Genomic DNA, 22915 nt, shown 5'->3' on the forward strand with positions numbered 1-22915 from the left:
AGATAACAGTAAATTTTCACAGTCAGATGCCTTGGCCTTCGCCTCATTGTTTGCATGTTGACTTATTCAATTGGAAGTCTGCAACTCCTCCCTCCCAATTGCAATGAGTCAAGGGGATGATGACATTCCTTAAACATGAAAAGGTTAAATATACCATAAATATATATGTGTGGATCAATTAAAACATTTGATTCAGACTGGCATCCTTTATTTGTTACTCTGACAATTGTTGTTTCTCCGCTACGAGATGCATAATTCTGTCTATTCCTCTTAATTTTTTCCCCTTTGTTTCTTTTTCACCCCCTTTTCTTCTCACATTTTATTTCTCTGTATTTTATGATGTATCTTTTTGTAAAAACCAATAAAATTTTGAAGAAATAAAGAGAAACGTTCAAAGAAAATGACAAATAATTTAATTTTTAATGTCCCTCTGATTTTTCTCCAGGGTTGTACCCAGCAGCGTCCTGGAGATGGATCTTCAATTCCTGGAAACTTCCAGCTAACCCTGGAGGGTTGGCAAACCTTACTCTTACCGTGTCCATTTTACAGACATGATATGGGTGTCTAGTCCAAAATGGCAGATGGCATGTGCTCACTCAACCGACTCTGGAACATTAAATGGCATATTAGTCTGGGTTGCTCAATAGATGTCCAGGGTACATGCCTGAAACTGACTATGATGCTGTGGTTAGCCTTTTGGTGGCACGCAGCTAAAGCTGCCACTTACAGGTTAGGATTGAAATTTGTTACACGTACAGCCAAGAGCAGTGTTCCAGCCATGGCCTGATCCTTTTCTGAATGCCCCCCCAGACGCTGCTCAGATCTTCACCTGGTATTTGAATTGGCTGATCTTGCCACAGGTTCCCACCACCAGCCACCAACCCCCACCTCAACAGCCCCCATCCCCTAACTTGCCTCTGGTCCTGCAGCTACCGTCTGCAGTTCGTTGAGACTCTCTGGCAGCTCAATTCATGGTCTTGTTGCCAGTCCCAATAGGCGAGAGCAATTTGGCTTGATCCAAGTTTTACGCCAGTGGTTCTTCTTTCCAGATATTAGTTACTCTAATGTGCTTAGAGATGCAAAGATAATTTGTAATTGGTTTAATCAGTGGAGTAAATGGAGAGAAGGGTAGTTAAAAATTGATTCCTGGTGGCAGAAGCAGGGGTCTACATATCAAGGTAAATGAGGTCAACCTTAATGCATAAAATATTACATTTTATTTTTCCATGGAATAACAATAAATGACAGATTCTGTAAATAAAAGAACATACAAACTTTTAATGAATTAGTTTTTACAAAACAATGCAACTTTAAATGTGTAACACATTTGTAAAAACTGGTCTTTGTAAGTGATCCTTTTAAATTTGCTCAATTGAAGCAAATAAGACGTCCACGTCACGTGATTGTTTCTAAACCTAAGAGTTTAGATGTAAGTAGCTCTACATATCCAAAACATAGGCAATGTATGTGCAGCTATGGATGGCATCAAACCTATGTACAAACTGTATTTATTTAGAATACTCCTTCAGAGGCTGTCCTTACTTTGCCGCTGAACATGTGATCATTGATGTTGAACCTTGTGTGTCTCAGGTCATCAGATTTCCTTGCGACAGCGACCGTGTCATTTCTGTATTTACAAAGTATGTTTTCAGCTCTCCTTTCCCTTTGACATTTATTATTCCCCTGCATGTGCAGTTGTAGCCAAGTGTTTGTAAAATGTTACTGGTTTCTTCTGTGATCTAGGAATAATTAAAAATGAACAAAAAAGACTCATTACTACAGTAATTTATCTTAGATACATAATGCTCTATATTGCCATTGGTTTGAGTCTGTAACTTAATGTTGTAAAATTTTATAATTTAAATGGCACATGGATACTTGGGTCTGGGCTTTCCTTCAAACCATTTTCAGATAGTTTATGGGATTCTTAAAAGAGTAAAGTCAACTACCTCAATTCACTCCAAAGCATTGCACCAAAATTGATGTTCTGAAAGTATGCTTTCACTTGTAATGCTTTGAACATAATCACCACAATTAAACAATGGCGAATGAGTGTGATCAACATACCAGCTCCATTTCCTTCAGCTTTCCTGACAAATCTGACACAAATAAGAATAAATGAGCAAGCATAGCAATAACCTTGAGGCTGACAATGCTTTCAGGAGGTCATTTTGTTTGCTGGAGCCGCAAAGCGATTTCCTTGTTATTCTGGAGGTTCTGTCAACACCTTTCCTGTCACACTGTGGATATGAATATCCCAATGGGGATTCATTTACTCTTACAATTTGAAGAAAGGATGAAGACATGGAAGAGGTATCACAAATGTTCAGGCTTTCAGTCCTAGATTTTTCAGAATGTCATTTCCTCAGAAGGTTCTGCTTCCTCTTAGAGGCAACTGAGGATCTGTTACCCACTTCCAATTGAGGAACAGTCTTGTCTCTACTGAAATGAATACCGCCTTAGATATTTGCCATCCTTCCAACAACAATAACGGTAATCACATTATCGGTAACCCCCACAGCTTGCCTCCTGGACTTGCAGAATCTCACTGGCTGTCCTGTCTGGAGACAATACACATTTCTTTAACCTGTGCCTAATGCTCCCTCCGCTCACATTGTCTGTATCTTTAAGACTTGATTAGCTGTAAAGATTCGCATTCTAATCAGTATTCTGTAACTTGATTTTGTGTCTCTGTGCCTTGTTTGGGAACAGATATCCACTCCATCTGACGAAGGAGCAGGGCTCCGAAAGCTAATGGCATTTGCTACCAAATAAACCTGTTGGACTTTAACCTGGTGTTGTTAAAACTCTTACTGTGTTTACCCCAGTCCAACGCCGGCATCTCCACATCAATCCGCTAGCCACATGCGGAATTGCCAGAAATCCACTCAATGAAAAGCTCCAGTACTTGTGTCTAAGAGAGGCTATTTTAGACTTATGAGAACCACAAGGAAGGCATAACATGATGGCAGCAGATATTTATGAGTAAAACCCAATATAGATAAAATAAATATTGAAATCGATTGAGAAACTCCCTCCAAATTTGCGCCAGAGAGAGACAAAAATTGAGTGAATTGTGCACAAAGCAAAATGGCCACCAGCGAATGAATGAACACGCAGCTCCACATCAGGATGAAGTTGAGAAGTTTAAACTAAAGTGCTGGTTGACATTTAGTAGCTTTTTAAAACACATTAATGAAGAGGAAAGGATCAGCTGCATCCTTTTGTGTAAAGGAGAGAAATGTTTAGATGTGCTTATTAGTAGGGAGATGAATAAGGACAGCAGTAAAAACCCAGACAAAATATCTGAGAAACTCAGCACCATCTCCAGCTAGTCAAACCATCAGATACACCAATATGAATTTCAATGCCTGAGGCATGAACTAGGTGAGCCTGATGATAATTTCTTAATGAGATTGAGAAATGTAGCCAGCAAGTGCAAATTCAAGGAAACAGATGAAGGTTTGCTAGATCAGCTCATTTGAGACTCTGCACATCCTGATGTGCAAAAAGATATTATTGGAAAGGACAAGCTCACAATACGGCAGGTTGTTGACACTACAGAGCAGATGTAGCTCTGACTACCCAGATGGTTAGCCTTCAGCTAACACAATTAAATTGCAGCAGAAATTAATTCAGTGAAACAGTAAAAAGAAGTACACACCAGATGTAGAAGGGAAGATGTGCAAAAGCTCTGCATGATCACAAGTATTCATTTCGTTCTGAAGCTATCGATATCCAATTACAACTAATAGTTCTGATTACTTAATTTATGTCAGGTGAATATAGTTAGCCAGTTAAAGCTTCTATATGCTTGTCTAATTATAATGATTAATTACTAACCATGTAGGCCTACATGGCTACTTGCTGTTATGGCTACCCCCTGTGGTTATCAGAGTTCTTACCTTCTTGTCCCTTGTTCAACTTGTTTGTACTGCCCATCTGTACGTGTGGGAACTGCATTGAAACATCTTCACAGCAGCTTCCCAGAGAACTGCACTGTACTAAATGCACAGGGGAACTCTGCTGCATTCAATGGTTTTAACCCCTTCAAGTGGTATGCAAGGAGTCAAGCCTGTCTTAATACAACAGAAATAAACCTGCCAGTCTTCAAATATATGCCTCCACAAAAGGACTAGGAGCAGCCCTGGTACAAGAGGGAAAACCCAAAACATTCGTATTCAAAAATGTTAACATCAGCTGAGGCCTTTTGACAGTTCTGTATGTAAGTGAGGAATTTCATACAGAAAGTTCATAGTGGACAGTGTTCATTGTCCACTAGAGCAGGTCTACAAAAAGAATCTGTGTAAGGCACCAGCAAGTCTGTGGAAGTCACTCTTGAGGTTTCAGAGTTAAGATTTCAGTCAAGAAACATCATCATCTATTAAACATAACACCACTGAAACTGAGACCAGCAAGATGAAAAGTTATAGATGCTTTCTCAGCAAGTTATCCAGTGATGGCCTGAAAAGATACAGCAAACACAGCCTGCAATACACCCGTACTGGTCTATCAGAGATGACATTTCACGAGAAGATGTTGTTCTGCTAGCTGGATCCAGGACCATGGTATCCAAAATGATGCAGAGAGATCTTTTCCAGAAGACACATGAAGGCTACATGGGAATGCAGAAGTGTACGCTCAGAACCTGATCAGCTGTGTACTGAATAGACATCTCCAAAGACGTCAAAGGAATGGTGTCTACATGTATGTCAGAAATGTAGAAATTAACAGCAGAAAGGGAAGAAGATAAGCACTGAAGTACCTACTAGATAGTTGCATACTGAGGGGGTCAAATTATTCACACACTATTGATTTGATTTGATTTATTATTGTCACATCTATTAGCATACAGTGAAAAGTATTGTTTCTTGCGCATTATATAGACAAAGAATGCTGTTCATAGAGAAGGAAAGGAGAGAGTGCAGAATATAGTGTTACAGTCATAGCTAGGGGTAGAGAAAAATCAACTTAATACGCGGTAGGTCCATTCAAAAGTCTGATGGCAGCAGGGAAGAAGCTGTTCTTGAGTCAGTTGATATGTGACCTCAGACTTTTGTATCTTTTTCCCGACAGAAGAAGGTAGAAGAGAATATGTCCGGGGTGTGTGGGGTCCTTGATTATGCTGGCTGCTTTTCCGAGGCAGCGGGAAGTGTAGACAGAGTCAATGGATGAGAGGTTGGTTTACGAGATGAACTTGTCTTCGTTCACGACCCTTTGTAGTTTCTTGCGGCCTTGGACAGAGCAGGAGCCATACCAAGCTGTGATACATTCAGAAAGAATGCTTTCTATGGTGCATCTGTAAAGGTTAGTGAGAGTCGTAGCGGAAATGCCAAATTTCTTAGCCTCCTGAGAAAGGCGTTGGTGGGCCTCTTGTTATGGACAATTGCCAAGGGCCTATTGTTATTGTTATGTGCCTATTATTAAACTGTCTAAAAAGGCCAGAGGTTTGGGTCATGTAACATATTGCATTAATGGTTATTTGTAACTTAACGAACAGTTTCCGTGCTTCTCTCTAGAATTCCATGGTCCCTTCTAAGAGGGACAAAGTGGCTACTGGAATTGCTTCCAGTATAATGAGTTTTGATCTTGCTTCCTTTTGTAACAATTCTGGTTGGGAGAGCCAATTCATCTTCACTTCCTCTGCTTCCCTTGATTCCAATGAGGTATGAAATTCGACAGGCTGAGTGAAGTATTCTTTTATTCTTGTAACTTCCAGATCAAAGGGCCAACTTTGTAGTCATGTGACTTGTAGCAGCCATCCTCAGCAGAAAATCCATTAAAAAAAGTAGTAATGAGGATAGCGTTTTGAACGCACAGGAGGCAGCGCAATGGGCCGGGAGACATCAGCAGAGGCCGTTTAGCGAGACCCCCACTGGGTGTCACGGCTTCCGTGCGACTCCATTGCCAGGATTTCCAGCGTTGTCAGCTCCATGCCCGAAATCAGCTTGGAGTTAATTTAAATATTGTAATCAGCATTTTAATATCATTAGCGGGCCCGGGACTGAAGTCACTGGGCCTGGTAACCTCTATCCCCCCCCACCACAAGGTTCACTCCGGCGGGGTTTACAACAGCTCTCCACTAACAGGGAGCTGGTGGCCCAATCCTGCTGGAGTGAAGGGAGGCCATGGAAGCCCCCCAAGAGGTCAGGGATAAGGGGGGAGCCCCTGGGCAGCGCCAGACTGGCAGTGCCAGCCTGGCCCCTGGCACTGCCCAAGGGGCAAATTGGCAATGCCCAGGGGATACCTTGACACTGCCCACCGGACATTGGGAAGTGTCAAAGGAGTGGGGCCTATTGGGGACTATGTGGGGCTAGATCAGTGGGGGTGGGGGGTCCCGCTTTCACTCTGCAGTCGGGATTGTGGGCAGAGGGAGGGAAGGGCCTAATCGGAGCTGGCCATCTGGGTGAGGGGGTCGGGGGCCGTCAGGGGCAGAGTTGGGACTGCTGTGGAGGCGGGGTCGAGGATATCGGGACTGCTGGGGGTGTGGAGGTCAGGAAGATCAAGGCAGGCTGGGATGAGGTGGGCATGTTGGGGCTGGCTGGAGACATCCGGGAGGCCAGCGATTGGGGGTTGGTGGGGTGATCTGTGTGGCAGCAATGTGGGGTCACGCGGCTGGCCAGAGGTAGCCCCTCTTCTTACCTGTCAGCAGCTCTTGCAGTGAAAGCTGCGAGACTGTTCGTCTTTCCTCATAGACTGAAAACTTGTGCCAGAGGCAGAATAAGGCCCTGAGTAGCAGTTAATCATCCACTTAAGGGCTGCGAGAAACTGTAAAATTCACCCCTGAAACCTCAGATGACATAGTGACTGAATTTTCCAGTGGTATATCAAATGGTGACTATTCTCAATTATCTTTGTTTTCGGATGCCGGTGGCTTTTGCTCATTGTAATGCAAGCTACATTCTTCTATTTATCAATTCCTGATTTATAAAAAGTGTGTCTTTAGCAATGATTCCCCAAAACTTTCTGCTAATATTTATGATGATAATTCTGAATGTGGTAGAAATTACATGAGTTAACACTGAAAAGTAAAATTACTAGTCTATGCAGGGAGCTAGGTTTGAAGGAAGCACGGTTCAGAGACAGTCATACATTGATTTTCTGGCATTTATATTTTGACGCACTTCTGTTGAGTACAGCTTCCCGTTAAGAGTATGAGACTGAATTTATCCTTTGGAAAAGAATTACAAAAAACAGCTTTAAAAATCAACAGTCTTTGGTGATGATCATAATAAGCCTTGTTACAATCTCTCTTCCCCTCTATGATTAAATCTTTTTTCCACTCTGGGACACTATAAATAACTGGATTCTATTGTAGCTTGAGTTTGAAAGTATTTGATATGCTAATTGTTCATAAAAAAGACTGTTGTTTGTAGAATATGAAGTGCATCCATTAGGGACTTGAATCTGAAGAACAATATAGAAGGGTTCATATATGAATACCTGTATCTTGCCAAGGACTCCTGTGCTGTCCATTCTGCTTGCCACGTTGACACTATTTCCCCAGATATCATACTGTGGTTTCTGAGCTCCAATCACTCCAGCAATGACAGGACCGTGGTTAATACCTGCCAAAAAATAGATGGTCACTTTGCAAATGATCTCACTGTTATTAAAGCTGGGGCAAGAGCAGTGACAGGCAAGTGCACAACAAATACGGCAGACAGGACTCGGTGGGGGGGGGGGGGGATTTTTTAATTCCTCCATCTCCATTTGTCGCAGGCAGGTGCAACTCCAGTCCTTTGACTGATCATTTAAATTTATGTTACCGCTTGATTAGATATTTTCAGTCGAAAAGAAACACTTTACACCAGGTTAAATGAGTATAACATAACTACATTTACCTACATAATATTTTTTGGCAACAAGTTGTTTTGTACCAGTGTAGGAAAAATGGGTACAGGGAAATCTATCAGTGAACTCCCATTCCCATATCATGTCACAGAAACTTTACTGCCTTGTAATCAGAGAGATCGTGGCTGCCTGGATTTTGGCCATCCCACCAAATTTAAAAGATGGCGTGGAAGCAAGATTTTACTGCTGCTGTACCACTAACCTATAACTAGACTGCTACCAGAGTGGTAACACTGACTTCAGTAACAGAATCAGCCTGTGATTCAGTAAAGGAGGAGGAAAATAAATATTTTTGTCCTCCTCTCCCTCTCTTAAGAATCCCTACAACTGACACATCCAAATGAAAGTTAAGGTTCATAGAACAAGGGATTGATAGATCTATCTATAATAATGAGTAGATGATTAGATTAGAATTAGATTAGGAATAGATTTTGATTCAACATTTTGTTTATCTGACTGTCAAACTAACAACTTCTAATGAAGCCTTTCTGTTCTGTATTTTTAAAAACTGGATGCTGCAAGTACTGACTGTACCAACTGGAGTCAGTATTAGTCTACAAATCCATAATGAAGAATAGTGTGAAAGCATTCATCAAGACAGATTCATTTGTCTTTCAGAAAGGAATATGGGACTGGAGTGTCACCATCATAGCAACATCTTAAGCAGACAGTGGTCTCAAGTCAGAACTGTAGCTTAAAAGCACCAATAAAGTACTTTGTACATCATCATATCATGAAAGGAGACAATATAAACATACGTACCAATACGCAACTTAAAGTCATTGAAAGAATGCTTGTTGATCACATCAAGTTTTATCATGAGTGCAAATGCAAACTCTAACATGGTTCCAATATGTGTGTACTGTCTGTCTGCCTCCTGTCAACCAAAGGAAACTTAGCATCAGATCAAATTACATGGTGCCAACTCAGTTTACAAATGAAAGTTAAAGTTTATTTATTAGTCACAAGTAAGGCTTACATTAACACTGCAATGAAGTTACTGTGAAATTCCCCTAGTCGCCACAGTCCAATGCCTGTTCGGGTCAATGCACCTAACCAGCATGCCTTTCAGAATGTGGGAGGAAACCGGAGCACTCAGAGGAAACACACGCAGATACGGGGAGAACGTGCAAACTCCACACAGACAGTGACCTAAATGGGGAATCGAACCCAGTTCCCTGTGCTAACCACCATGCCACCCATAGGTATATTGATTTGGAACTGAGCAAAAACAAATTTACGGATGAAGTTAGAAATACAGAAAATGCTATTAAGCACATGATGTTTTATTGAGGAAAAACATGGATCAAGACTCATGTAAAAGACTAAGTGCTGGACAGCCTGCAAAGTGGATGGAGTGATAATATATAATAAATAGTTTACCAAAGGACAATGATCCACATAGTTTATAAATCTAAATTCAAATATTTTAAATACTACCCTGCTTCAAAGTTGACACTATTTTCCACTTGTAATTTAGAAGTTTATTTAAAAAAATGATGAGGCATTTATTAAGAAACATATCATAAATGATTATATTTTATATTGTTGATGCTTTGATGATGTTGCTAACACTTCACAGATCAAAGAGACACAATGATGTTAGTTACTTTGTTTTGCCTGCAAAATTTTGCATGTTGTATCTACCATTTTTCTGCTTCTTGTGGTATCAGTTGCTGAAAATGTTGTGCCAATTGTAGAATCACCACCTTGTCTCATGGGTTGCGGAGGATTACTGATTCATGCTAATTTACATTATTTTGTCTTATTGTGCCTTCCAGTCCAATAAAATTGCTCTGACAGATTTAGTTAAAAATAATTTAATTGCAAGATGAATGGATGGATGTTAAGTACCAATTTGAATCAGACTGCACAAATAAAGGAGGTCGAAGGACAAAAATATAATCTTGAATTGGGGTGGAGCATGTGAATCAGGCTTGATTGAGGAGGAAGACAAAGTGTCACATTAAAATGAGGTGGGGTGGGGGAGTGCCGAGTTAAATTGAGGAGAGCGAGGCAAATAACATGAACTGGGAATCTTTGAGGAGGAGAGAGTTGGCTGAATTTTCCTATTCATAAAAGAAGGTGGGTGTCACCAGACCTCTACCCACTACCTTGACATTTCCATGAATGATTTTCCCAAGTTAAGCCTAATTGAAAGTTCAGGTAGGATCTCCACCACATGAAGTGAGCCAAAACACATCTGTGAAGCTAACTTTGGGTCAGAAGAAAGATAAGCCAGGATTAGAAGTGGCACAATGATATTTCAAAAGCAATTTTTGCACAAGGTTCTTAATGAAGAACATGAATTGTTCCAAGGAATTGGAGAGAAGAGCGGGGTTAGTGTTCACAACCAGATCCTTTCTGTTCATCAGGACCTTTAACTGTCTTTGTGTCACTGCCTTCACATTACCTGGGATTAGTGGCACTGCAGCAGGAAGATTTTGTTACTTTGTTCAACCTGATTTTATTAATTTATATTTGGACCTGAAATGGGATGATTTTGGGAGGGGGGGGTGGCAGCGGTTTGGAGGTTGGAGACTTTGGCAGATGGGGGGGTGGAGGGGTGGGGCCATTGGGATGAAATTGGTGGGCTGGAGATCAATAGTTGCAGACCTGGTTGTTAGGGATGGTGCTGCAGGCCTGGGAAGGATTTGTAGTCCTTGGGGTGGGGGAATCACAGGGATAGTGGAGGAAATTGGTGGTTGGAGATCTAGGGGGCAATTTTACCATTTTTTTAAAGTGCAGGGTGGACTTGAAACTGAGAGTTTCGGATCCATCTTTTGGGTATGTTTTCAGGCCCCCCCCATATGCACTCTTCAGGCTTAATGCGCCAAAAGCCTGCAGAGGGAGGTAGTGCGCATGTGCAGGCCTCTGATGCTGCACATGCGCTTTAGCATTAGCAGGGTTCTGACAGAAAAGAGAGAGCTGTCAGGCCCCTGTTAGTGCAGGTTACTTGAAGCAGCTCCCCGCCCCTGCAATCGCGGGGGCCCGCGGCCCGAGATATAACTCCCGCCGACCCCTCCCCGTTGCACAGACCGATCGCGGACACCCCCTCCCCCAGCCGATCGCGGACCCACCCCGTCGCCCTCTCTCCACCAATGCTGCTGAATGGCAGCGGGCCCCTTCTCCCTCCCTCCCTCCCTCCCCTCCACCTATAGCTGCAGAGTTGCAGTGGGACACCTCTCCCTTCCTCCTCCCCACCGATCCCTGCAGAGTGGCAGTGAGCCCCCTCCTCATTGGTCCCTCACTCACATTAGCCCCTCCCCCATTGGCTCCACCCCCTGGCACTACCCAGTGGGCACTGCCCAGGTGCCAGGATGGCACTGCTAGTCTGGCACTGCCCAAGGGGCACCCCATCCTTGCACTCGCCAGCGCGAACCTTTCCTGGCGGGGTCGTAAAGGGGTGTGGGCCCAGACGATTGAGCACCCGGCTCACTAAGCAGATGTGAAATAGCATTATAATAAATTTCTATACATTAACCTGCCTCCCGCCCATTTCCGGCGAGAGGCTGACTGCGCCGGAAATCCGGCCCTCATAAAATGGCGCCTGTCACGAAAATCGGTGCCAATCGCGCTCAGCGCTTTACGCTTCGACTTTACCACCACGTCGCGCCCTAGTGAGTGGGGGTGGCCTATCATGGGCTATTTGGTAGGGGAAATTCAGAAAGTGTGAGGAGATTGGAGGTCTGGTGTGGGCGGGGGGCGGGGAGGTGTGGGAAAAGGTTGAATGCCTCATGGTGGAATTGGAAAGTCAAGGGGGCGGTGCACCAATCACAGAAGCTCCTCAAGCAGGCTCCTGGGTCTAGGAGGTAGGTTTTAAAGACATTCAACTCCTCAATCTGCCAAGCCCTCACTCTGACGAAACTCCTGGGTTTTCAGATGTTTAAACTTTAGCCGACAGCGATTAAATTCATGGCAATGAAGCTCACGGCCTCAGTAACAATCACATACTTCAAACAAGTTGGTTGCCTGACCACCCCTGGGCTCAGTTAAAGTCAGAAATAGGTCGGTTGGAACAGAGTTTGGATTGTGACACAAATTTCTCAAATTTTGATTCCCCACCTAACCCAAACCCAATTTTTAGATTTAAATTCCCTCTCCCTTTAGTCAATATTGATCAGTGCTAGCTTTATTTTCTGGGTTGGCAATTATTCATGTAACACTGTCTCAACTAAACAACAGTTTATTCCTTTTGATATAATTCACATGCAGGGTAAACAAATGATTCCACTTGTATAACAACAACCATTTTAGTGGAAATAATCTGTATTCGCAGTACATGCTATACAGACACATCTTTGAAAAGCAAAATGTCAAGTACCTTTTAGCAATGAAGAGTTCACTATGGGGAAGATTACAGCATATTTTTTATATAGCAGATTGCATCACTAGCAATACTGCTGAGATATACTAAACAATGAAGAGGGTGAATAAGGCTCTTCACGTTATTTGAATTCTGAGCAACCACAAATAACAGGTTTTAATTGGTTGCTATCATTAACACATAAATAATTTTCACAGTTAGAATTCTAATTAGCAATTCAAATTGCTGTTGCAATTACCAAATTAAACTCATCTACAGGTTCGAATAAAGCTCTTTTACTTTGAAAGTTTAGGTGCTAAAGCATGTCACTCATTTTGTAAAATGGGCATCGGTATAACAATTCCAGTGAAACCACAGCAATATGTTTAATAAACACACAGACCTTTATAATTGGCTCTTGTTTGCACTGTAAATCACAAATAAGAGCAGGTCCTGCTAAAGATACTTTGTTATGTTTGAGAAAAAGTTCAGATGTTTCAAAATGCTTTACAAGACAATCATTTCAGAACCGTGATAAAACTTCCCAAAAAATGATAGTGAATGTTTTGACTGAGTGAAATTGAACAGATTGCTCCTTTTCTTTCTCTTTCAACAATATCTTGTACATCAGCAGACATGTGGTGAACTGATGTTGGCTGCCAGCGAGAATGGAGAATTTGGCAGTCAGCCAAAACTGTAGCAGGGGCCAGAGAATCCCAACCGTGGGCAAAGTGGGAGAATTCTGGCCGTTGATTATTTTTTGAGCCAAACAATACTGAGTTATGTTAAAATTGCCGCAATGTGCTTGAGTATGGGAGTCATTCACTAGACCATCCATCTGGAATTGAGCAAGGAAAAATCAAACACATTAGGCAGGAGTTAATATCAGTCAGATCTCAGCTCTGTTTATTAGAATGTAGGGTAGTTCAGTTGTCTGGTTTCAAGTGACCTGGAAGCTGAAGGGCCACTGGTTCAATGCAAAAAGAAGAAGAATCTATCTTTTGTTACCTTTTCTATTCCTTTTCTCTCTGGATGCCCCTAAATGTTGCTAAATTTAGATCTGCTGACCGCCCTGTGAAGCTGTGAAAGCAGGGCTGGCCTTTGGAAAACTAGCAGACACATTGCGATCAAAACAGACACTAGTGCGACAGTGGATATTAATTTGGTTTTGTTTAGCTGAAATCTGGCTACTTGCACAAAACAATTGAGGTGTGAGTGCTGTATTCCTGCTGAGAGTTGAAATGTGCAATTTTGGCAAACTCAGAAGTGCTGCAATATCCAGTTGTGTTCAATTTTCACCTTAATAGACCTTTTGAAACAAGTGACTGAAAGGAATAGGGCACTATTGACAGAACAGGGAGATTTGGAGGTTGGCCATGAATCGAACTTCTATTAAATGTCCAGACTTCCAGAAAGGTGACAGAGCTTAAGCAAGGCAAGGGCTAAAGTTCAGAGGACTGACAGAAATCTGTCAATTCTCCCCCCCTTCCACTCTGAGGCCTGAAGTTTCGTGGGGGCGAGCGGGTGGGTGGGTGTTCTGATTGGGGTTCATGCATGCGCACTTCATGGAGGCAGTTGGCCATTTAATTCATCAGCTGATAAAAGCAAAATACTGCAGATGCTGGAATCTGAAAGAAAAACAGAAAATGCCATAAGATCTCAGCAGATCTGACAGCATCTGTGGGGAGAGAATCGAGCCAATATTTCAAGTCTAGATGACCCTTCGTCAGAGCTCTGACTAGGGTCATCTAGACTTGAAACGTTGGCTCTATTCTCTCCCCACAGATGCTGTCAGACCTGCTGAAATTTTCCAGCATTTTCTGTTTTAGTTGTCAATCATCAGCTGCCTCTATTCAAATCAGATTCTGGCACCCTTTCATTGTGAAACCCAGCATATGCTGAACAGGCCAGCTCGGAGCAGTTCTGTTCTTTATGCATTTCTTTGGATAACTATCCCTTTGGAGTGGCATGTTACCCCTATGGAGTTATCTATATACTTACTGCCCCAGAAGTGTCAAGAACCTAGCTCCAACTGTCTTCTGATCATCCAAGGGAGTGGGAGGGTGGGGCTGCCAGTTTCCCAGAGCAATGTTTTGTTTCCATTCCTGACACTTTCAAGGAAGAACTTAGTGTTTTTGGGCACATGGCACTCCATCCAAGGGAGCATAAAGGTTAGTATGGCATTCTCAAGCTGTAGAAGCCAGTGAGCAGTCAGAGCCCAGAGGGAAGGCCAAAGGTCAGGAGGAAGAGGCTGCAGCATTTGACCTCCGCTTCCTCCCCCTCATGGTACTAATGCTGCAAGATACTCAGCAGGGTTCTTCACCCTGTGGGTAGGGTGTACAGTTTTGGGACACCATCCCTCAATTTGACAGAAAACCAATGCTGGAGGAGACAATAGTTGAGCTGTGATGTTGTGACAGACATTTGTCAGATGGTCCAGGAGGACTGAAGGCACAATCCCTTTAACCCCATGCCCTGCCAGTAGCTGTGAAGGTATCACACCAAAATTCTATGCCTCAGGATCTTTCCCAGGCCCAAGAGGAGACCTGGCTGGTTTATCCCAGTCAGCAGTGCACTGCTGCATTAAGGCAATAATCTACTTCCTCATGTAGGAGGGCACACAGGCTACTCTTTAGATTTAGGGATACATTTTATGGGCCCTCTCTGGGCATGTTGCCATTGGGGGACACGTAAAATATTCAGACTCCTATCCCACACCTGAGCTCTCCCTAATAACACTGGGGATAGATGGGCACCAAAATTGACAGCCCACCCACCATATACAAATAAGTAATCACGTGTCAGATAGGCTTGTTGCCAAGCCGATTGACTCTGATAATACACTGCCAACTCCTTAAAGCAGAAAGACCTGGACTTACCGGCTTCAGGGAATCTTGGACTGCTGCCATTTTCTCAGGCTGCTGCTATTTAGTGGAGCACTCAAACATTCTCCCACCACATAGGCAGGTCACCAGCTGCGTCCCCCCACCCCACGCAGGGTGATCTCAGGAATTACAGTGAGTTCCATGCCGTGAGTTAACTCGTACTGGGAAAATCATCACCTTAGTCTTTAAATTTAGAGGCCATTCATCTTAAAGGTGGTAGAAATCTGCAACTGTCTCTTCAGAAAAGCTGCATGTGCTAAGATAATTGGATAATCCATGACTGAGATAGATTTTTATTAGGTAAGGCTTACAAGGGATATGGAACAATATCAGCAAAGTGCACATGAGGCACAGATGAAGCATGATTCAAGTGAATAGCAGAGCAGGCTCAATGGATTGAACGGCCTACTCCTGTTAACAATGGACATGTGATCCTAACTGTGCAAAGAGAATCCATAACCCCTCACATGGGTGAAAGTAAAATTGTATCATTCTTAACTTCCAAAGAGCTTATATGAGCTCCCAGCACCACCTCCCTAACAACCCAAAAATTATAACGCCTTCTTTTAAAGAGAGGGGAGCAGCAATCCCATAAAAGTACTGAGTGGCAGTGACCATGCTGTTTATTGGATGCCTGCTTGAGTCACAGGAAATGTGATGGCTCAGATTTTAATATGTTTCCACTGGCAGCTGTCCCACTCTCCATGATGCTGCATCACCTCCTTCACTGCCACTCTCCAAAGGACTTATCCAACGTGTATAAAAATATCAAAATATCTTGTGAAAGATTACTTCTAAAATTATGATTTGCCTTTTTGAAATTGACTAGTGACTGGCATTGAAAATGGACCATCAGAAACTACTAATGATAGAGAGAAGAATATATCTTACTTGGCTGTACTCTTGAACTGTTGCAGCACTTAACCCAGTTGCTGCCATATACGTGCTCCCAATAGTTTTAATCTTTTCTACTCCACTGAATTTAGGCTTGGACAATAACTGTTGAAAAAAAACAATCTTTTTGTCAACATCAAAATGGTAATTTGGGTAGTCCATATAAATAGTCTTGGACGACAGAGATTTGTATATATTTAAGGAGTTAACAACATTGTTTTAACACAACAAAACAAAACATTGTTTTGACATAGTACAAAGCATAATTTCAAGTATATTGGAAATATTAATTTCAATTTAAAACCGATATATTCCAAAAAAAGAGAAATGCGGCAACATGTGGGGAAATGTTTTTTTCAACTGAAAGCAGAAAATTACAGGATGAGGGTATGTAATGTCAGTGCTTCAAGGTTATTCTGAAAGCCAAACTATGGGGTTGTCAAATCCCCAAAATAGTCTGGCAGAAACACAGTGAATGTTGCACAATGTACAAAAGATAACACAAAGCATTTGAAAAAAGTGCACGCCTTATCTGGCAGCAAAGAACAGCAAAAGGAAAAGCAAAAATTAATACCAAGTACAATACATGATGAATTTCCCATGCACCAAATCACAGACCTCGCTCGGGCGAGGTTTGTAAAATCCCTCCCGAGGCCATTGGAGAATTCCTTCTGTGAGCCGGTAAAATTCCAGCCGTAGAATGGTTACACCACAGAAGGAGGCCATTTTGCCTATTTAGTCCATTCCAGCTCCCTGCAAGAGTTCACTCTTCTGCCCTTCCTGTAGTCCTGGAATATTTTCTCTTTAGATCCTGATTCAATTCTTTTTTGAAAGCCATAATTGAATCAGCCTCTACTACCCTCTCAGGCAGCACATTACAGACCCCAACATTGTATAAAAAGATTTTCTTCATGTTGCCTTCCATTCTTTTGCCAATCATTGCCCTTCCGACAATGCAACAACTTATAGGAGGATCCCTGTAGGTCTTTTGATTCCCTCAAGTCTTTCCCACCTGGCCCGTACCCCGGTCTCAACATCAGTTCCCCCCCAGATGGCCTATCTACCCTGATTCCCCATCCCTCTTGGTCCTTGCCCCCCACTAGCCCTCCACCACCACCACCACTGCAACTCTTCCCCCTCCCTCCCCCCCTGCCACTTACCTCTTACTTTGGCTCTGCCTTCTCAGTATTGGGGACTGGATGCAGTCTTTTGCTGTGGCCCCTGCTCCCAGTGGCACTGCTGGGATTGGATAGCTGGCAGCCATTTGATTGGCAGCAAATCTCAGGACATCCTGCCCAGAAAGGGGTAGAAGTCTCTCCTTAAGGCAATCAACACCTCTCCAAGTGTTAAGTGCCTGGTTTGCTGATGCCGAGGCAGGGGGCGGGGGGGTGGCGTATTCCAGTTTTGATTATAGGTCATCGACCTCAGCTACTCTCAACACAGATGCAGCCAAACCTACTGAATGCTTCTAATGTTTCCTGATTTCAGATTCCTAGCATATGCAGTATTTTGTTTTTGTGTTAATTGTTTATTCATCTGCCTGAAATAAACAAAACCGCTTATTGGTTAAAGACCTGGTCTAGTGGGAGTACACATTCAGTCCATTTTTGAAGAGGATTACTATGCGGCAGATGTACTCCATTAATTGGGAATGTATGACACAATCTGCATCTTACTGCCAATTACCAATTTCCTCGGTAATGGGCTAAAAAAAGAGGCATTCTGGATCACAGGGGATCCAAGTAAACAAGGTTTGCTTTCATCAAAGAAAATTACTGTGGATGCTGGTATCTGAAAACAGAAAATGCATGAAAATCTCAGCAGGTCTGACAGCATCTGTGGAGAGAGAATTGCGCCAGCGTTTTGAGTCTGAATGACCTTTCATCAGAGCTCTTTCAGGAGTGTTCGATGAAGTTGAAAAATAGCTAGCAATTAATTAGTGCCTTTAATGAAGAAAATAATCTCAATGTACAGAAATATGATGAAACACAAACTGATATCACACCAGAAATGGAGAAATTAGGATAACTGAAAGCTTCATCAAAGAGCTAGGTTTTAAGAAAGGTTGCAAAGGAGCAGATTGAGATTATGAAAAGGTTTGAACATGGTGTTGATAATGTTAAATTGGGGATATTGGGGAACTAAAAGCCAATGGAAGTAATCACAGGAGCATGGGGTGATGTGCAAGCAGTATTTGGTGCAGATTAGGATATTGTCAGCAGTTTTGAATGAGTTGATGTTTGTGGAAGATGGAGAATGGGAGGTTGGCCAGGAGAACATTGGAACAGTTGGGTTGGATTCTCTGACCCCCCACCTGCAGCTGGGATTCTCCTGTCCTGCTACAATGAACGGAGATTTGGCTGTGAGCCAAGTTCTCTATTCTTGCTGGCAGTGACGGCGGGGTGTGAACGGGTGAAGAATTCCAGCTGTTGAGTCTCAAGGTGACAAAGTTATGCATGCATGATCAGATAAGCTTAGGCAGAGAAAGAGATGGGCCATATTACAGAGCGCTTTGAGATGTCAGAAACTCAACCTGGGGTCAGGATGGAGACTGAGATTCTGTAAATCAGATTCAACCTGAGACAGTGGCAGGAAATGGTGACAGAAATGATGGCAAGGGTACAGAACGTGGCAGATTTGAAAACAATGGCTTTGGTTTTCCCAATATTTAGCTGGAAAAAATTGTGGCATTTCCAGGACTGGGATGTTGTTCAATTATTCTCACAACACAGTGGAAGGGTGAGGTAGATTGTGGAGAAGTTCAATGTCACCAGGGTGGACCTAGAATCTGGTGCCATGTCTTTGGATGATGCCACTGAGGCACAGCATGTAAATGAGGAATTAAGTGGACCCCACTGAGAGATATTTTGGGACTCCCTGGGTGTAAGGAACAAGCATTATTGGAGATGCTCTCGTAACAATCGGATAAAACAAAGAGTGGAACCAAGTGTGCACTGTCTCAGTCAGCCTGGTAATGGAAGAGAAACATTGAAGGAGGTTAGTGTTGTTGAAAATGTTACAGATGCAGAAAGGTCAAGAAAGATGAGGATAGTGCGCTATGCTCACAGTTATAAAGGATGTCATTGTTTCAGTGCCTTGGCTGTGTTGGAAACCTGACGATAGAGAATCTACCATTGAGTTGTGGGAAAGATGGGCATGGATTTTGGAGGCATCAGCATGTTGCAGATGCAAGGGAAATTGAAGATGGAGCAGTAGTTTGCAAAGACGGAGGACTTGAGGGTGTGTGAAGGCTGGTAGGAATGGTGAGAAGTCTTTGTGGGAGTGGAGAGAAGGAAATTTTAGAAGAAGCTTCAGTTACCTTATTGCCCATATTTTCCTTCATCCTCCTCTGTGATTCCATCCAATTTGAGGTGGGATTGCAGATAGTTGTCTTCGCCACAACCTTTTGGACCACATTAATTTTGTCTAATGCTTCTCTTCCATTGTACAGTTGATTGGGATAGTCTTCACTTGGTTCTACTCTTTCTTATCCAATAATTAACAGAGCATCTTCACAGTAGCTTTACTTCCTGCCCCCATATTTTGTACTTGTCTCTAAATTTACAATTATCATTCATTTTGTACTTGTTAAAAATGAAAATATGAACAAAAGATGGTCTAGGGGAAAAGATTTACAATGTAGTAAGCTAGATTAATGCATTTTTTCCATCAAGGGTTTTCATCAGAATATTAATAAAGCGTTCCTGGCGATTGGAAAGATCACATCATTATATCTGTAGGCTGACAATATTGCTGTATACTTACATCATCAAAGTCAGCAATAATTTCATTCAGTAATCGTAGACATTCTAAGCCTTCTTTATTAACGTCTGACTCTGTATAGAATTCTTTGAAATCTGGGATGGATGCGAACATGACACAGACACACTCATATGATTGATGGTAAAGGTCCTGCCAAGCAAATGAGAGATGTAACATTAGAAATGTACAGGCGTATTCTTTTTCACTGAAAGCTTAAATTCAGCATTTAGTCTGAACATTTATCATGCCTAATTGCAATCGTGCATTTTTTTCCTAATGTAACAGGTTTTTTTCGTTATTCTTTCATGATGTAGGCATCGCTGGTAAGGCCAGCATTTGTTGCCCAGCCCTAATTGTCCTTGAACTGAGTAGCTTGCTCAGCCATATCAGAGGGCAGTTAAGAGTCAACCACATTGCTGTGGTTCTGGAGGCACACGTAAGCCAGGGTGGTAAGGATGGCAGATTTCCTTGCCTAAAGGGCATCAGTGAACCACATTGGTTTTGCAACCATCGATGATGGTTTCATAGTTGCTATTACTGAGGCTAGTTTTCAATTCCAGCTTTATTTATTGAATTTAAATTGAATTTAAATTTTATGAGCTGCCCTGGTGGAAACAAACCCACTTCCAGATAAAGTCTCAGGATTACTAGTCCAGTGACATTACCACTATGCCACCATCTCCCCAAATCTGCATGCTGGCTAACAGGACTCCTTTTCATTTGGATAAATGTGTCTAACTTTTGTGAAAAAAATGAATAATGACTATATCCCTCTTAACAATCTACGCCCTGAAGTTCAGTGAGGGCGTGCCTATGAATGCTGTTAGTGCTGACCATAACACATTTACAGGGTGATGGAGTGGGCACGTCACTAACCTGAGGCGGATGGATATAAATGCTTCTCTGTGTGAATTTCTGATACTCCTCCCACGCCCACAGAAAGTCAAATTCTCTTCTCTCTATTGAACATGCGAACCAGGAGCAGGAGAAGGCCGTTCAGCCCCTCGAATCTGTTCCACCATTTAATAAAATCATGGTTGATCTGATAGTAACCTCAAATCTCAACTCCTCCTACTCCCGATAACCTATCACCCCCTTGCTTAGCAAGAATCTATTCACCTCTGCCTTAATATTCAAAGGCTCAAGAACCAACCTCCTAGATATTCAACCACAGTAAACATTGCAACCTGCTGTGAATGCGTTGCTGTACAAGACCATCACTTTAATTTTAAATCATCAAATCCGTTCAAGAAGCCACTGCTCTGCCATGTTGAGACTAAAAATTGTAAATCAGAAACCAAATTAACTGTAATCTGTAAAGTGTATGAGTTTTATCTGCATCCCAACTTTGTTTGTGTGCGTATGTGTGTGTATGAGATAAAGTGTATGACATTATGTTAATTTGGGGTAAATGTGTGAGAATAAATTACTTTATTTTAAACTCACAAATGCATGCTGCTGAATTATTTCATTGAAATACACACTCCAAATATAAGAAAAAAAACAGTTCTTTCCATGCAAAACATACTGATTATAGGTACTAAGAGAGCAAATACATTCTGTTCATGACTTAGACATTAATCATTTTATAAGTACATTATCATTTCTATCTGAATGTCACCAACCAGAAAATAAAACTAGTATAGACAAAAAGATTTAGGGACCGCTTTTGATGATGCACTAGCCTCAATGTAACTAGGTAATAAAAATCCCTAGGAGGCGACCTTACTGAAAATATTCTAAGGGCTGAATAACCATGAATACAGGAGAGAACCACATTTTTGGCTGAGCTCTCAGTCATTATCTTATGCCACTTAGAGAAAAAAATGAGGTAAAATGTAATTCACGCCAGTAGGGGGAGTGGACGGAGGCTATTCATGCCGGGAAGCTGTCTGTGACTGCTGGAGGGCATCATTGCACTTCTGCACGATCTCCCAATGCACTATGCACAATAGTACATAGTACACTGGAAGACTGTCACTCCCCCATTCCCCCGGACATTGCCTCCCCTACCCCAACCCGACTGCCTTGGCGATCCCCAATTGCTCCCCATGTGCTGCCTCCCCATCAGGCTCTCATCCCTCCCCTTAGGCCCCATTTCTCCCCTGAGGTCCCACCCTTTGGCACTGCCTGGTGCCTGGTGGGGAGTTCCATAATGCCCGGTGGGCATTATGCCTGGATGTCAGGCTGGCACTGCCAAGGTCCAAGCCTGACAGTGCCAGGTTGGCACTGCCCAAGGGGCACTGCCTGTCCTTGCCTCTGACCACCCGGAAGACTGCAATGGCTTCCAGTCCCCCTGGCGACGCCATCAAATGTACATGATCCTCACCGGTGAGGCTGTTAAGGCAAGTGAGCCCGGGACACTTATATTTAAATTTAGATTCAAATATTAAAATCAGCCTCGCACACTTGCTCGATGCGAGACTGATTATGCCAGCAATTCAGGGCCGGTATCATTACGAGAGACGAGAAACCAGGCGTGAATCTGGTTTTTTTGCCTCTCTCGTGGTCTTACCAACTCATCACGCTGATAAGACTGGCGTGATGAGCTGGTAAGATCTGCCCCTTAATGTTTAATTCCCATTTACATCAACAGCAGTGAATTGATAAAAACTGTGTAGATGTCATTCTCCAACATGGCAGGGATTGTGAATATATTCTGCACTGTTTTTGAACTGGTTAATAACTGAGACAAGGATGAATGGTCTCTTTAAATATTGATGGGTTGTGTGGGTGATAATCCCCTTCATACTAGGTAAGTGGCTACATTGTGAAAGTACTCTGGAGGTACTTATAAATCACAATTTGCAGATTTATCTAGAGTGGTATTTAATGCGACTTTCTGCCAGTGCATGCATGACACCTTTGTTCCATAGTACAGAATTTATTAAAATCATTCTCATTAATACCAACCTGAACAGTAAGTGTTTAATCAGACATAATAAATCTCAAATAGAGAAACAAGGCTTGGGGGATAAAAATTGCTTAAATAAATTAAATGATATAGCCTCTAAAAGGTACGTATTTACATTTCTGGATTTTTTCACTAAGTGTCTTCACTTGGTTCAGCATCATATTCCAATCCATAAGCGAGTACTTGATCCCTATGACTGTTGCCTAACAGCTAGGTAAGTGCTGTAAGCACTTGGGTCCAAACAAGATCGCTTGTCATTATACGCTAGGTAATGTGTGCTACCATGAGACCGTGTCAACT

The 22915-nt window shown here is 42.5% G+C and overlaps 1 protein-coding gene across 1 annotated transcript in view; it reads right to left on the reverse strand.

Moving 5' to 3' along the window:
- Positions 1-1255: 1255 nt before the first annotated feature.
- The window catches only part of adcy2b (adenylate cyclase 2b (brain)), a 422964-nt gene continuing 401304 nt past the window's right edge, over positions 1256-22915 (reverse strand). The window contains exons 21-25 of the mRNA XM_078228489.1: positions 19705-19851; positions 15937-16044; positions 8617-8731; positions 7444-7568; positions 1256-1739 (exon numbers count right to left, since the gene is read on the reverse strand). Of these exons, the coding sequence (XP_078084615.1) occupies positions 1587-1739; positions 7444-7568; positions 8617-8731; positions 15937-16044; positions 19705-19851 (648 nt within the window). The 3' untranslated portion in view covers positions 1256-1586. The remainder of the gene's footprint in view (positions 1740-7443; positions 7569-8616; positions 8732-15936; positions 16045-19704; positions 19852-22915) is intronic.

The sequence above is a fragment of the Mustelus asterias genome, chromosome 2 (genome assembly GCF_964213995.1).
Source record: "Mustelus asterias chromosome 2, sMusAst1.hap1.1, whole genome shotgun sequence".
Taxonomy (NCBI): domain Eukaryota; kingdom Metazoa; phylum Chordata; class Chondrichthyes; order Carcharhiniformes; family Triakidae; genus Mustelus; species Mustelus asterias.